Here is a 13,562-nt window from a genome sequence, read left to right on the forward strand (position 1 = left end):
ACGGATGTCCTTGATTGCAGGTCTTGCTGGATGCACACGCAGCATTGAAGGCTCGTAATGGGGCTGACAGTGTGGACATGCACAGGTTGGCATCCTGGACTTGCACAGCCACAGAGGCTGGGGCTGGCCACTGCTAAGGGTCCCAGGCTATATGTGTGGTGGGGAGGGAGCAAGGAGAAACTCAGGCTATTGATGACCATGGAGGTGAAAACCAGTGAGGGGCAAATCTCAGTGGAGAAATCTGCAGGGAGTTGAAAGTGGCTGTACTGGGCACTGGTTTCTTCCATGGTGGAAGCTGGGCTCCTTGTAGAGCAAGTCCCTGGGAACGATGGCTGCTCCCACTGCAGGACTGCTGCTGGTAGGCCCGCTGCCCTCCTTCCCTGTCCCTAGTCATGTCATACATCTCAGCGTTGCTGATCTCTGGGTGAAGTGAAACTGAAGTGGGTCTTTCCTGCAGTGTCCCAGAAAGCTGGGGAAGCCAGTCATGCTGTTCTCCCTTTGTTGGTGAGGGAACCTTCTCCTTCCTGGTGCTGAGCAATGCCAGCCTGGAGGATGGGCTGACACAGACAAAATGAAGCTCTTTTGTCCAGTTATTCTCAGGTTTTTTGTTTTGCTCTGTTGCAGGTGTTTCTAAAGTGGACACCTAAGCTCTCCCAGGGCTGTTTCTGTTCATGGAGAGCAGTCTAATTATTGATCTCTGGTGTGTGTGTGTGGGAGGGGTGGGGAACAGAGGCTCAGTTTTTCTGTCATCTTAGTGACAATACTCCCTCCATCTGAATTTTCCTACTTCTAACCCAAAACCACACCAACATAATCATTCCCCTGCATCTAGCACTTAATTGTAGCAGGAATTTCAGAGACTGTGGTGAGTAGAGAATGTCTCAGGGGTCAAAGAAGTAAAGAGCACATATCTGCCTTGGGTGGAAGATGTGTGAGTTCTCCAGGCATTTATCCTAGACTCTGAGGAGGTAAGCAAAGTGTCTTCAGCACAAACCATTCACTGCAGAATGAAGTTGCTTCTGTTAAAACATGAAGGCTTTGAGGTACAATATAAAAAGCTTGCTATCAAGATACTTCTCTTCACTATCCTCTCTCCAAAGTCATTTTAAAAATATTAACCGCTTTTGGGAAAATAGTTAATTTACATTCTGATGAAATGAATACACACAACCAGCCAAATCTCTGTGTCTTAAAACACAGTAGTTGGAAAATTTCCTGGATTTCAAGGCAGATGCCATGTGTTGAGGTCCCAGCTCTGCCATTTTCCAAAATTTACCTGTAAGTCATGGTCTCTTTAAAACTGAAATAATAATCTGTGATCTGCTCTCTGGGTGTTCTCATATCCATAGCTCTCAGTGGATACAGTATTATCGTTACTTAACCCCTATTACATGTCTACATATTCTTTTAAGTTAAGAAATCATCTTCAAAGTGAACTGGTTAGAGATGACCCTTAAGTGTCTGTTTTTGGTACTCTGGAAACGTGGGGGCTCTCCACTTTAATCTTCTATGGACAGATACCAGGTTTACCTCGATTAACAGAAACACAGTTGTGGTGAGAGATGGGTGAAAGGGAGAGATTTCTTCAGTATATGGATTTAATTCCATTTGCAATTAGGTGAGGTGGAGATACAGAAAAGTCATGAATAACTGTAAAATAAAACCTTCAAAGATAAATTTTTGTATAATAGTTCAGCTGGCTGAAAGACATAAACTTCTACAACAATAAGTAGAAGTGAACACAGTCCTCTATTGATGAAGGCCAAAGATTTCATACATTAAGGATCAGTTTAGTCCAGCAATCACAATAGTTAATTTACAAAACTAAAAAAGCAGAAAGAATTTGAGACAAGATATAGCATAAAATTAAATTCTTGTATTTTTCCTTAGAGGGGTATTTAGTTTCCTATGATTTTTAAAGCAGCATTTGTTAATTTATGTTAATGTTATTTTTAAGACACATTTCCTCTTGGTTTATTGATTTAATTTAATCCCTGTACTTTCCTCATCCTCCTCCAAGGTAAGCAATCTAATTCTTGTTATGTACATTGTTCTGTTCATAGGATTCCTTAAAGTTACATATTATTGTTTTATGGACATATATTTTCATTTTATATAAATTTTATCATTTCTGTTGTGTAATTTTCTCACTGAGTACTACATTCATTATATAAACATCACTGTATGCAGTTATCGTTATCTAGTCTGTAGCAGCCAAGTAATACATGGCATCTCCTTGATGGTGTAACCTTCACATTTTGGCCTTCGTTCTTCCAATAATGGACACTGGGTTTGATGATTCCCTTCTTACCTATCATGAAGAAGCTGTGGTGAACTTCTTAGTACATGTAATTACCCTGGATGAGAATGTCTTCAGTATTCATTTCTAGGAGCAAGATTACCAGGTTTTTTGCTTTGTGTTGACTAAAATGGTAGTAAACTGCTTTCCAGAATTCTGCCATAGTTCACTGTGAGAGCTCCAAAGCCTCACATCTCCACCAATGCCGGCACACTCCTCAGACTACGGAGATTTTCAGTGATTAAAGAAATAATTCTATGGAGTATCTATGATACACCCCTGGCTCTGTTCTATGTACGAGAGGTATAGGGGAGACACAGTACTGATAGAACAGAAGGACCTGATCTAATTTGGGTATTAATAGTCAGTGAAAATTCTCCAGGAAGAGGAAGTGATATTTGATCTGAGCTCTAAAAGGTAAGCTGGAGGACAATGTGAAAGCCAGTGAAGGGTCAGTGAGAAGACAAGCTAAGTATGCCAATCAGAAGGGAGGGTGTGTGCCAAGAAGGCCTGATATGGACATGAATATAGCTTTTGTGAGAAAATTGGATAGTGTATTGTGCTTTCACTACATACCCACCAGAAAGGCTAAAATAATAAGGACCCATTATACAAGTGCAGGTGAGGATATAAGACAAATGTAACTGTCTTTCATTGCTGGTGGGAAAGAAAAATGGCACAAAGTAAAACCTGTACAAAACTTTCATAAATACTTAGGTTTCTCAAAGAATTAAAAACAATTACCATCTGATCCAGGAATTCCACTTGTGGGTATATAGTAAAAATTATTCAAAATCAGATCTTGAAGAGATAGACTATATACTTAACATTCATTGAAGAATTATTCACACTAGCCAGAGGTGGAAGCAACCTAAATGCCCATTGTCACATGAATAGATAAAGGAAATGTGGTATGTACCTACAATGAGGTATTACTCAGCCATAAAAAAAGGTAGAAATTTTGTCATATGCTACAACAGGGATAATAAACCTTGACAACTTTATGCTAAGTAAAGTAAGCCAGTCACAAAAAGGCAAATACTGCATGATTCACATATATGATATATCTAAAGTCATCAAATTCTTAGAATGGTGCTTACCAGGAGCTAGGCTAAGGGGAAAAGGAAAGTTGTTTAATAGGTATAGAGTGTTAGTTTTGCAAGATAAAAGTTCTAGAGATATGGGCATACAGTTAATACTAATGTACTGTATACTTAAAATGGTCCATATAGTAAATGTTATGTGTTTTTTCCATATTAACAAAACAACTTCACAGCAGCTTTATTCACAACAGACCCTAATTGGCAGAATATCTGAAGAGAGATTTTTCCAAAGAAGATACATATTTAATAGATGACCAGCAGGTACATAAAAAGATGTTCAACACCACTAATTATCAGGGAGATGCAAATCAAAACCAGATATTTAATCTATTTCAAAGGTGGCAAGATCCTACAATGGAGGAAAGACAATCTCTTCAATAAGTGATGCTGGGAAAACTAGACAGGTACATGTAAAAGAATGAAATTAAAAAGTACTCCATAACACCATATACAAAATAAACACAAAATGGATTAAAGACCTAAATATAAGACAAAGTACTGTAAAACTCTTTGGGATTGACATGTATACACTGCTATATTTAAAATAGATAACCAATAAGAACCTACTGTATAGCATAGGGAACTCTGATCAGCAGTCTGTAATAACCTAAATGAGAAAAGAACTTGACAAAGAATAGATACATGAATACTCTGCTGTGCACCTGAAATTAACATCATTGTGAGTCAACCATAGTTCAATATAAAATAAAAATTTTAAAAACTAGATGGCTTGCTCAAGCTATTGTTGCTATCTTGGATGCCTCTGTTCTTACTTACTAGGTGGAATCCTCCATTTTTCTACCCCAGCTCAGTTGTCCTGCCTCTGTGGTTTGTTCCCAGTTCTTGGCCTATGTTAAGTCTTCTTTGATCCTGTAGCTCAGTCTATCAAATGACTTATCATTTACTGTAGTTGGTTGTGTACGTTTGATCCTGTGGTAGAAAGAATGATAGCCCCCCACCAAGACATCCTAGTCCCTGGAAATTGTGGATATGTTTCCTTGCATAGCAACACTGACTTAGTAAATATGGTAAGATTAAGGACCTTGAGACAGAGAGATGATCCTGGTGGGACCATGCTAGGATCTTACAAGCAGAGAGACCTCCCTGTTTTTGAGCCAGCTTTTTTCCTCCTTCAGTCAGAGAGAGAGAGGATGAAGACTGCACAAAGGTTGGAGATGTGAAATTGCTGGCTTTGAAGACAGAGGAAAGAGGTCACGAACCAAGGAATGCGGGAGCCTCTAGGAAGTGGGAAAGGCAAGGAAACAGTCTCTTCCCTTAGCGCCTCTAGCATGGAACAAGACTTGGCCAACCTCTGTACTTTAACCCAGAAACTTGTCACTCTTCTGACTTTTTTGTCATTTTGAGCCACTAGGTCTGTAGTAATATTTTCTTTAGGATAGTAAGAGAAAATGAATACAATCTCCGAATATGTGAAAATTTTGAAGACTCCATGGAAACTCTGTGACCCTCACTCTCAACACTGTCTGGCATGTAGAAAATAATCAGAAAATGTTTAAATGGACCAGATGTTCTCCCTGCTCCTACTGCCGCAGCAGCTGCCAAGTTGCCCCAGTCATGTCCGACTCTGTGCAGCCCCACAGATGACAGCCCACCAGCCTCCCCCGTCCCTGGGATTCTCCAGGCAAGAACACTGGAGTGGGTTGCCATTTCCTTCTGTAGTGCGTGAAACTGAAGTCGCTCAGTCGTGTCCGACTCTTCGCAACCCCGTGGACTGCAGCCCACCAGGCTCCTCCGTCCATGGGATTTTCCAGGCAAGAGCACTGGAGTGGGGTGCCATTGCCTCCTCCTGCAGATCACAGAATAATCCTGGCATCTGTCAGCATCATTCCCATATCCCCCTTCACCTCACCCAAGACAATCCCTTTCTCCATTCAGACACTTTGCTTTCCCTTCCTGTCTCTATTATGTTTCCTCAGTTAATCCATCTCTATGGTATGAGTACTATGGATTCTGGTCAGCCAGCATATCTGAAAAATGGATACTGTCAATGGTACTATGGAAGAAAAATGTAAAACACACATTTTGAAAACTTACAGAAAGATAAAAACATTGATTCCCTCAGAAAATAGTAAATAGAGACAATAAGACAAAGAAAGCTCACACAGTACTACGAATTGCCATTACCATTTTAACAATGTTTCATCATCTGTCTTGAACTCTTTCAGTACGAAGTACTTATTACCTACAATGTATTAGGCATTGTAACAGTTCTCGTCAGCCAATCACAAGATTAGTTAATTGAATCAATTTATTGCTTAGTGATTATCAATCTCTTATTTTTAATGACTACACTACTGATTTAACCTATGAACATATTAAATGTTAAACATACAGATGCCCAGGTACAATCTATTTCTAATATTGTAGGTCACTAGATGATGAACAATATATTAAGGGAGGGAAAACAATAATGCAAACTGAAGCAGCAGGAAAATGACAGAAAAATAATAAAAGCCAACCTTAATACTGAGTATTTACCATGTTGTCAAGTTCTTAAGATGAATTATCTCATTTCATCCTCAAAACCCTATGAAATTTCCCCTTCATTTTAAAAACAAGGAAAGTAAAGCCCAGAGAGATAATAACTGTTGATCAGGCACATGTTGCTTAATTTGGAGATGGGATTTGAACCTAGGGAAGATCCGACGGAGGAGGGCATGGCGACCAACTCCAGTATTCTTGCCTCAAGAACCACATGGACAGAGGAGCCTGGCAAGCTAGAGTCCATGGGGTTGCAAAGTCAGACACAGCTAAAGTCACTGAGCACATACAAAGCTGATTCCAGAGTCACACTCTACTCTTCCTCTGTAGTGGTAAGAAGATAACAGTGAAGAAGTATATTGTTTCTTTTTTTCAAATTAAACACTTATTTGTAAACAAACTCAAACACACTGGATTTATTCCCTAAGAGCTCACACACATCCCAAGAACACACTTCAGGCACTGAACACAGAGAAAAATGATGGGCCCAGGAGGAGGACAGGAAGGTAAGAAGGGGCATACTGTCCTTTCCCTTACTAGGAGCTTCCTAATCTCAGCCCACTTTTCAACTAACAAATTGTTGACACTGGATGAAAATTAAGAATAAAATGAATACTGGAATGTTTGCCTGGCTAGATAAATCAAGTGCTCAAAATAATGGTATCATAGAGAAAAATCAGAAACTTGAATAACTGCTGCAACATTTAGCTTCCAGAAACCCGTAAGAGACAATCCCCAAACATGGAAAACCAAGTTGTATTTCTATTAGACATAAATGTGTATTTAATAGGTCTCTATTTCTATATAAATCTCCAGATACAGGAAAATGGGGTTATCAAGTCCTTGCCACTACTGATAAGCTACTGAAAGCCAAAGCAGATGCTTAGAAGTTTCCAGCTTATTATACTTTCATATACGTAAATGAGATAGGTTATTCAAAAAACAGAATGACAAGATTCAAAATGACACATTTTCCCATGCTTATGTATAATATAATGACTTGAGATCATCTCTTTCATGAGAAAAACTGACAGAAGTTGAAGATGAAATGATGAAGTTCCAGTGTGACTGAAAGGGCTTCCCTGGTAGCTCAGCTGTGTGACTGACACTATAATCAATAAACTGACATTTGAAAACCTGACTTTGTTTTGATTAAAAAACAGAAAATCCAGAGTGTAAATATGCTCCCAATAACTTAGGGGTTGATCATTCTGAACTCCTGGTTGCCAGAGAGAAATTGTCCTTCATTTTCAGCAGGGCCTGAACTGGTATCCAAGAATAAACCTCAGCACTGCACTGGCCTTTCCAAAGCAGAAGCATCTGAGACACACCTGACCAATGCAAACTATCATCTTTTAAAGGTGCAGTCTCCTGACACATGAAAAAAGCTAAGACCACTGCCTTCTCTCCCCAACGACACGCTCTACATGCCCAGTCCTGGTTCACGTTCTTTGAACATAGACCTTGGTCCCACTTAGCTTTGTCTTCTCCTTTTGTCCTGTTGTTTTTTTGCTGACCCACCACCAGTCATTTCCTTCCTGCTCAAGTCCTTTGCCACCTGAAAATTATGTTTTGAAAACTATACTTCAGTCAACCATCCCCCAAATGAATCCCCATCCTTTTTCTAATAATTTGTTATTCATGATCCATCAGTGAGTTATAAAAATGAAAAGACTTTGCACTGTGCTGTCATCTCGCCCACCTCCCCCTGCCCGCCCCCCCCCCAAAAAAAATGAACAAAAAATACTTACAATGGTTCCTAGCCAGGAGCATTTTATCCTTTATTCACTAGTGGTAAATGAGTCAGATATGAGTTGGCCAGGAAAAGAGCTGCTTTACCCAAAATCTTAGTGCAAAGTGAGTCATCTCACTCCAAACACCAATATATTCTCCAAAATAACTGGCAAGAATTTCCTATAAAAAGAATCTTGCCTTCACCCTTTTCCATCCATTTAGCTCTCTGATTTTTCTAATTTTTCAATTTCCTGTGTACGTATAACATTGCATTCATAACAAAGGCCCAAGAACATTTCTACCTCTTTACCTCATTGTGAAAGCCATTTTTTTCTATATCGAGTAGGAGGACAATTCTGATAGCATTCCTGTGAAAAGAATAAATGCTCTGTGGCTTGCAAGGGTTTTCCCTGTCTGACTCTCTGTGATGAAATTCATGCCTGATTCAACAGAAATGCAAAAGCCAGTTCTAGAAGAATTTTTTCTTTTTCACTGCTGAAAAAGTGAGTTCAAAGCCACAGAAAATATTTCAAGCAAAACCATTTTCCTTCCCATAAGAAAAATTAATCAAAATAGATACAATGTTTAAAGCTGATAAAGAAACATGAATTCAAGCCACAAACTTCAACTTTGTTCCCCTGTACATCAAAACATTCACATTCCCCCATCCTTTCTCTGCCATCAGATGAAGCTTAAAAATCACTGTGAACTGAAGTCAGGGTCAAGTCCCTGTAGCTTATCAGGAGTCAAGCACACTGTGTACCTAAGGATAAACAAGCATGCTTACAGAGCAATTCCTGCAAAGTGCCGAGATTTTTATATTACATGGGGCTCACAACAGGGCTTACTATTCTTAACTATTCTAAGCTCTGCAATTTAACGGGAGAAATTACTTACAATTCACTCCACTCAGGCTAGAATTTAGCTTTGCTTCTCTACATAAAATGAATTCTAAAGAATAGCTATGCTCCTTTTACATCCAACACTAACAGATGTTAGTTTCCTTAGTTTTACAGCCCTCAAATGACAGACAACTAACTGTATTTGGCCTTGGGAATAACTACAACACCTCTGAATTATGAACTTGGTTTGCTTCTTAGCTGGGAACAGCAGGAGGTTAGTTCATATTATCAGATGTAAAATAAGTTTTCCCTTATGCTTCAGATACCCATATGAAGATGCCTTTTTAAGTGGTTGTAGGAAGAAAAAACAATTGCACAAAAATCTGTTATTCAATGTATCTCCTGCTCTTTATGGACAAAGCAAGATGTTAAATCCATTAAACTCTGAATACCCAGTAAAAGCAAGAAAGCTAAAACTGTTCGAATTTGTGCCTTCTTGGGAAAACTGCCAACCTATGTACTAGTAGCAGGATCTGTGTAATTAACGGTGATGTTATTGACAGAGGGAGTTCAATTTCACCCTCAGAAGCAATTTAGAAGTGCAAGCTGGCAGAGCTTTAGTAAAGCCTCACCTAGTCATCTTTAAACTGAAGAAATGTGACTCTGAAGTCCTCCACAGAGAGCACCGTTACTTTTCGTACATGTGTGGGGGTTTTGGTCTTCATACACGTGAAAGAAATCCTGAATGTAGCATGGTCTGTTGAACACCAAGATGTACACACATTTCTTAAAAGGAAGCAATCTTGCTGCTGCTGCTGCTGCTAAGTTGCTTCAGTCGTGTCCAACTCTGTGCGACCCCATAGACGGCAGCCCACTAGGCTTCCCCATCCCTGGGATTCTCCAGGCAAGAACACTGGAGTGGGTTGCCATTTCCTTCTCCAATGCATGAAAGTGAAAAGTGAAAGTGAAGTTGCTCAGTCGTGTCCGACTCTAGCGACCCCATGGACTGAGGTCATCATTTTTTTCCCTGAAAGCTATTCATATGAAGGCTTATTAAAATCAACACCTTCTTATCATAAAGTAAAATAACATCAGACCCAAGTCCACACATTCCTTTACACACATTCCTATCTCCTTGGGAGGTAACTTTTCTCTTCACCCAGTAGTTGTATGTCATGGACAGTCATAGAAGGTTATGCAACTGACAAGCCATACCTCCAGCTTCTGCTCCCCTTTTCCCCCTTTGTTAGTAATTTCAGAATGATGAGAGAAAGAAAAATAGTATCTTGAAAAACAGAGATAACTAAGGAAAGAAGTCCACAAGAAGCTTTTTCCATAATGATCTGCACAAAATTATCTACCAAGGAGTGACTTTTCTCACCTTCTCATCCCTCTATCTCTCTGTGAACTGCAGCCACATGCTCCAGCTCTGTGCTTCTCATGGAGAATGAAACACGTCAATTCCTAAGAGCTGACAGCATGCGCTGTGGCCTCTATGGCTTCTGAGAAGACAGGTGGTGGAGGAGTCAGGGGAAGAGGCTGGAGAGAGGTTCATGAGTGCTCATGATGAGCCTGGATGTAACCGAAATCAATGATCCCCCCTCTCCATGTTGGAGTCCTACCTGTTGTCTTCTTGAGCAAAGGGCTGTTCCACGTCCACTGTCAGGGAGGCCAGGGCAGAAACAGTCTCTGTCTCCTCTTGCAGCTGGGCCCCAGCCAGAGCACAGCCCCTTGGCATCGCCACCATCCTTACCGACTTCCAGTATTTGCCTAAAAAAAAAAGAAAAAACATGGGTCATACTGTATAGGAATTTTCGTTCAAACAGTATTAATCAGAATACATGTATAGGTTCAACTCAGAGTAGTTGTTAAGTTAAAATTCAGAGTGTTATAAAAAAAAAAAAAGTTCACAAAGTTATACACAGTTGTAATTTGATTTCTTAACTTTATGATTAAGTCTTTTTCTCAGCCTAGAATGCCAAGTTGTGAAGGGTTCATATTCCCAAGCCTGAGTCTCTCCCTTGCTCAGAAGTTAATATAGTGAGAAATAATCCATGGTCTAATGAACTCACCCTCAGACTGACAGCTGTCTCTGCATCTAAGTAAGCAAACTCTGGGGACTGTGCCCTCTGGGTAAGCCTCACGAGACTGGGAGGTAGAACTCTTACAGAGAAACTGAATGAAGTAGTAATGTGAAAAACTGCTACTTGAGCCATTAACTTTTTTTTTTTAATGAGGTTGGAATATTAAATGAAAAGAAAAGCCCAGAAATGCCAGCAGGAATTGAATGGCAACTTTGCCAGAACAATCAGGTTTGTTAGTCCTGGATGTTCTTTCTTTCTCAACCCCAGGGTGTGTACTAGAACAATAACTGATTTAAAACTTTAATATATGCATTGGCTGATGTTGGCGCCCTTCCATAAGTTATACGGATGTTTCTTTTTTTAAGGCAGGCAGGGGAAGGAAAATGAGAGGAAAATAGGAGGCAATTTCATGAGAACATGCCAGTGGGATATACATGAAAGAATAGAGTCAACAGTCTTTTTGCAGCCCTTATGCTATTTTTTTTTTTTTCCTTTGTGAAGTGTTCCATAGCCCCAAAACAAAGCAGGAGAATCTCCCTAGGTGCTGACATGACTCGCCTCCCCAGGTAAGAAAAATCTCGGCAGCCTGACCAAGTAAGTGGGAAGTTGGCATGGTAAGTAGCTTATTTCCCAAAACTAAATAAACAGAAGTCATGCTAGAGTAGAAAACACAAGTGGGTGACTACTGGATTGGGGGGTAAGATAACTGGGTTCTTGCCCCAGTTCTGCCTCTAACCATCCTAACAGGCTGGCAAGGCCCTTTGGCACTTCGTTTCTGCTTCTCAAAAACAGTGGGATAACCTCAGATTCTTTCCAGCTATACCTAACTTTTCATGGTTGGCCTTTCCTTACCTTACTGCTTCACAAAGGACTGGATGTCACATCATGCGAGTGGGGGAGGCCCAGTCTCCCCATCTACCCCTCGTGTCATCAGAACCTTCTGACAGAGTTATCTACTACTACACCTTTATTGTTGGGATCACCTTGTCTGACCAAAGCCAGAAGGTTTTTAATTTGGACCAAATGATAGAAATTCTAAATGAACGCATGCACGAAGTAACATTTTTTGAAAGCCAAGGTTGTGCCAGATGTTGAAGGACACAAAGATGCTTCCCTAACAGCAAGGAATTCATGGTCTAGTTGAGAAAGCCCTTTGAGTTAATGAGTCATGACAATTCTATGTGGAAAAGGCCTGACTGATCCTGAGATTCCTCTCAGTAATAAGAAGAATGTATACTTTTGAGGCCAGGAAGATGAGCAAAAACTTGCCAGAAAAAATAACACTTGACCAAGTATTTGAAAGACCATCAGAAGTTAGTCAAGCTCAAACAGAGGAAGATGGTGGTGGTGAGGTATTCCTAGAAGAGCAAATAGCGTACAGAAATGTGCAGAGATCCAAGTCTCTCTTTTTTACCAGGGTAACAAGCCCCACTGCCAGGCACAAGTGGAATGTGGGCAGGATGGAACCCAATGAGAGAGACTGCTGTGGTAGGCAAGGGCTAATTAAACACACAGTCTCACAGAACATGTCAGTGACTTTGGCCTTCAACTTGTGGGTGATGAGGGGCCATGTTAAACAGAAGAGGCAGAGCATCAGGTTTAAATTTCTCAAAAACCCTTCCGGAGAGATTATGGACAACTGATCACCAGATGATGAGAGTGGTGGCAGGAAAACCAATTTCACATCTTGGCAAAAATACAGGCAGGAAATATGATGTCTAAAATAAAAATAAGGGACGGAACAAAAATAAAGAGATGGACTAAAGAGAGGCTTAGGAGGTGAGCAATGGAAATGTATCTTGTCTTTAATAGCTTCCTACCTCTCTCAACTTTGAAAGATTATCCTCAATTGACAGTTCTAATCCTAGAACCTAATTTCTCTACATCACAATGTCATTATCATGTTACCCAAGTTGGAAATGTCAAATTCCATCTGTAAGTGCTTTCACAAAATATTATTAGTCATTATTGTAGCACATGACATTCACAAAAAGCAGGTGATTCTGGAAATCATCACTTACTTTTTCTCTGGAGTGACAAATGTGAGACCTCTCACAAATAAACAACAGGTGATTTTAGAGGTTATATTATAGATAATAGGAAACTAGTGTTATTGAGCTCACAGTATGTGCCAAGGACTGTGCTAGGTACTGTCACATGTATAATTTAATCTTATAATTAAATCTGTATAATTAAATATACAACGTTAGATAATTTTTTCTCTAAGAACACAAGGCTAACAAGCAGAGGAGTGGAAATCCTCACCCAGGACTGCCTGAGTCCAGAATGTTTCTTCCTCTGTGAGCTCCTGTCCTCCTATATTTGGTCCTGCTGTATCATCTCCCTTCAGTTCAGTTCATTTCAGTCGCTCAGTCGTGTCTGACACTTTGCAACCCCATGAATCACAGCACGCCAGGCCTCTCTGTCCATCACCAACGCCTGGAGTTCACCCAAACTCATGTGCATCGAGTTGGTGATGCCATCCAGCCATCTCATCCTCTGTGGTCCCCTTCTCCTCCTGCCCCCAATCCCTCCCAGCATCAGAGTCTTTTCCAATGAGTCAACTCTTCGCATGAGGTGGCCAAAGTATTGGAGTTTCAGCCTCAGCATCAGTCCTTCAAATGAACACCCAGGACTGGTTTCCTTTACGATGGACTGGTTGGATCTCCTTGCAGTCGAAGGGACCCCCAAGAGTCTTCTCTAACACCACAGTTCAAACGCATCTATTCTTCACTACTCAGCTTTCTTCACAGGCCAACTCTCACATCCCTATGTGACCACTGGAAAAACCATAGCCTTGACTAGATGGACCTTGTTGGTAAGTAATGTGTCTGCTTTTGCATATGCTATCTAGGTTGGTCATAACTTTCCTTCCAAGGAGTAAGCGTCTTTTAATTTCATGGCTGCAGTCACCATCTGCAGTGATTTTGGAGCCCAGAAAAATAAAGTCTGACACTGTTTCCACTGTTTCCCCATCTATTTCCCATGAAGTGATGGG

General features: G+C 40.4%; 1 protein-coding gene across 10 annotated transcripts in view; it reads right to left on the reverse strand.

Moving 5' to 3' along the window:
• Positions 1 to 13,562, reverse strand: part of HDAC9 (histone deacetylase 9) — a 986,654-nt gene that overhangs the window by 8,872 nt on the left and 964,220 nt on the right. For all 10 annotated transcript variants that reach the window (XM_027539980.1, XM_027539984.1, XM_027539978.1 and 7 more), the window contains one exon: positions 10,103 to 10,250. In XM_027539980.1, the coding sequence (XP_027395781.1) occupies positions 10,103 to 10,250 (148 nt within the window). The remainder of the gene's footprint in view (positions 1 to 10,102; positions 10,251 to 13,562) is intronic.

Source organism: Bos indicus x Bos taurus, chromosome 4 (genome assembly GCF_003369695.1).
Source record: "Bos indicus x Bos taurus breed Angus x Brahman F1 hybrid chromosome 4, Bos_hybrid_MaternalHap_v2.0, whole genome shotgun sequence".
In the NCBI taxonomy this organism is placed as follows: Eukaryota; Metazoa; Chordata; class Mammalia; order Artiodactyla; family Bovidae; genus Bos; species Bos indicus x Bos taurus.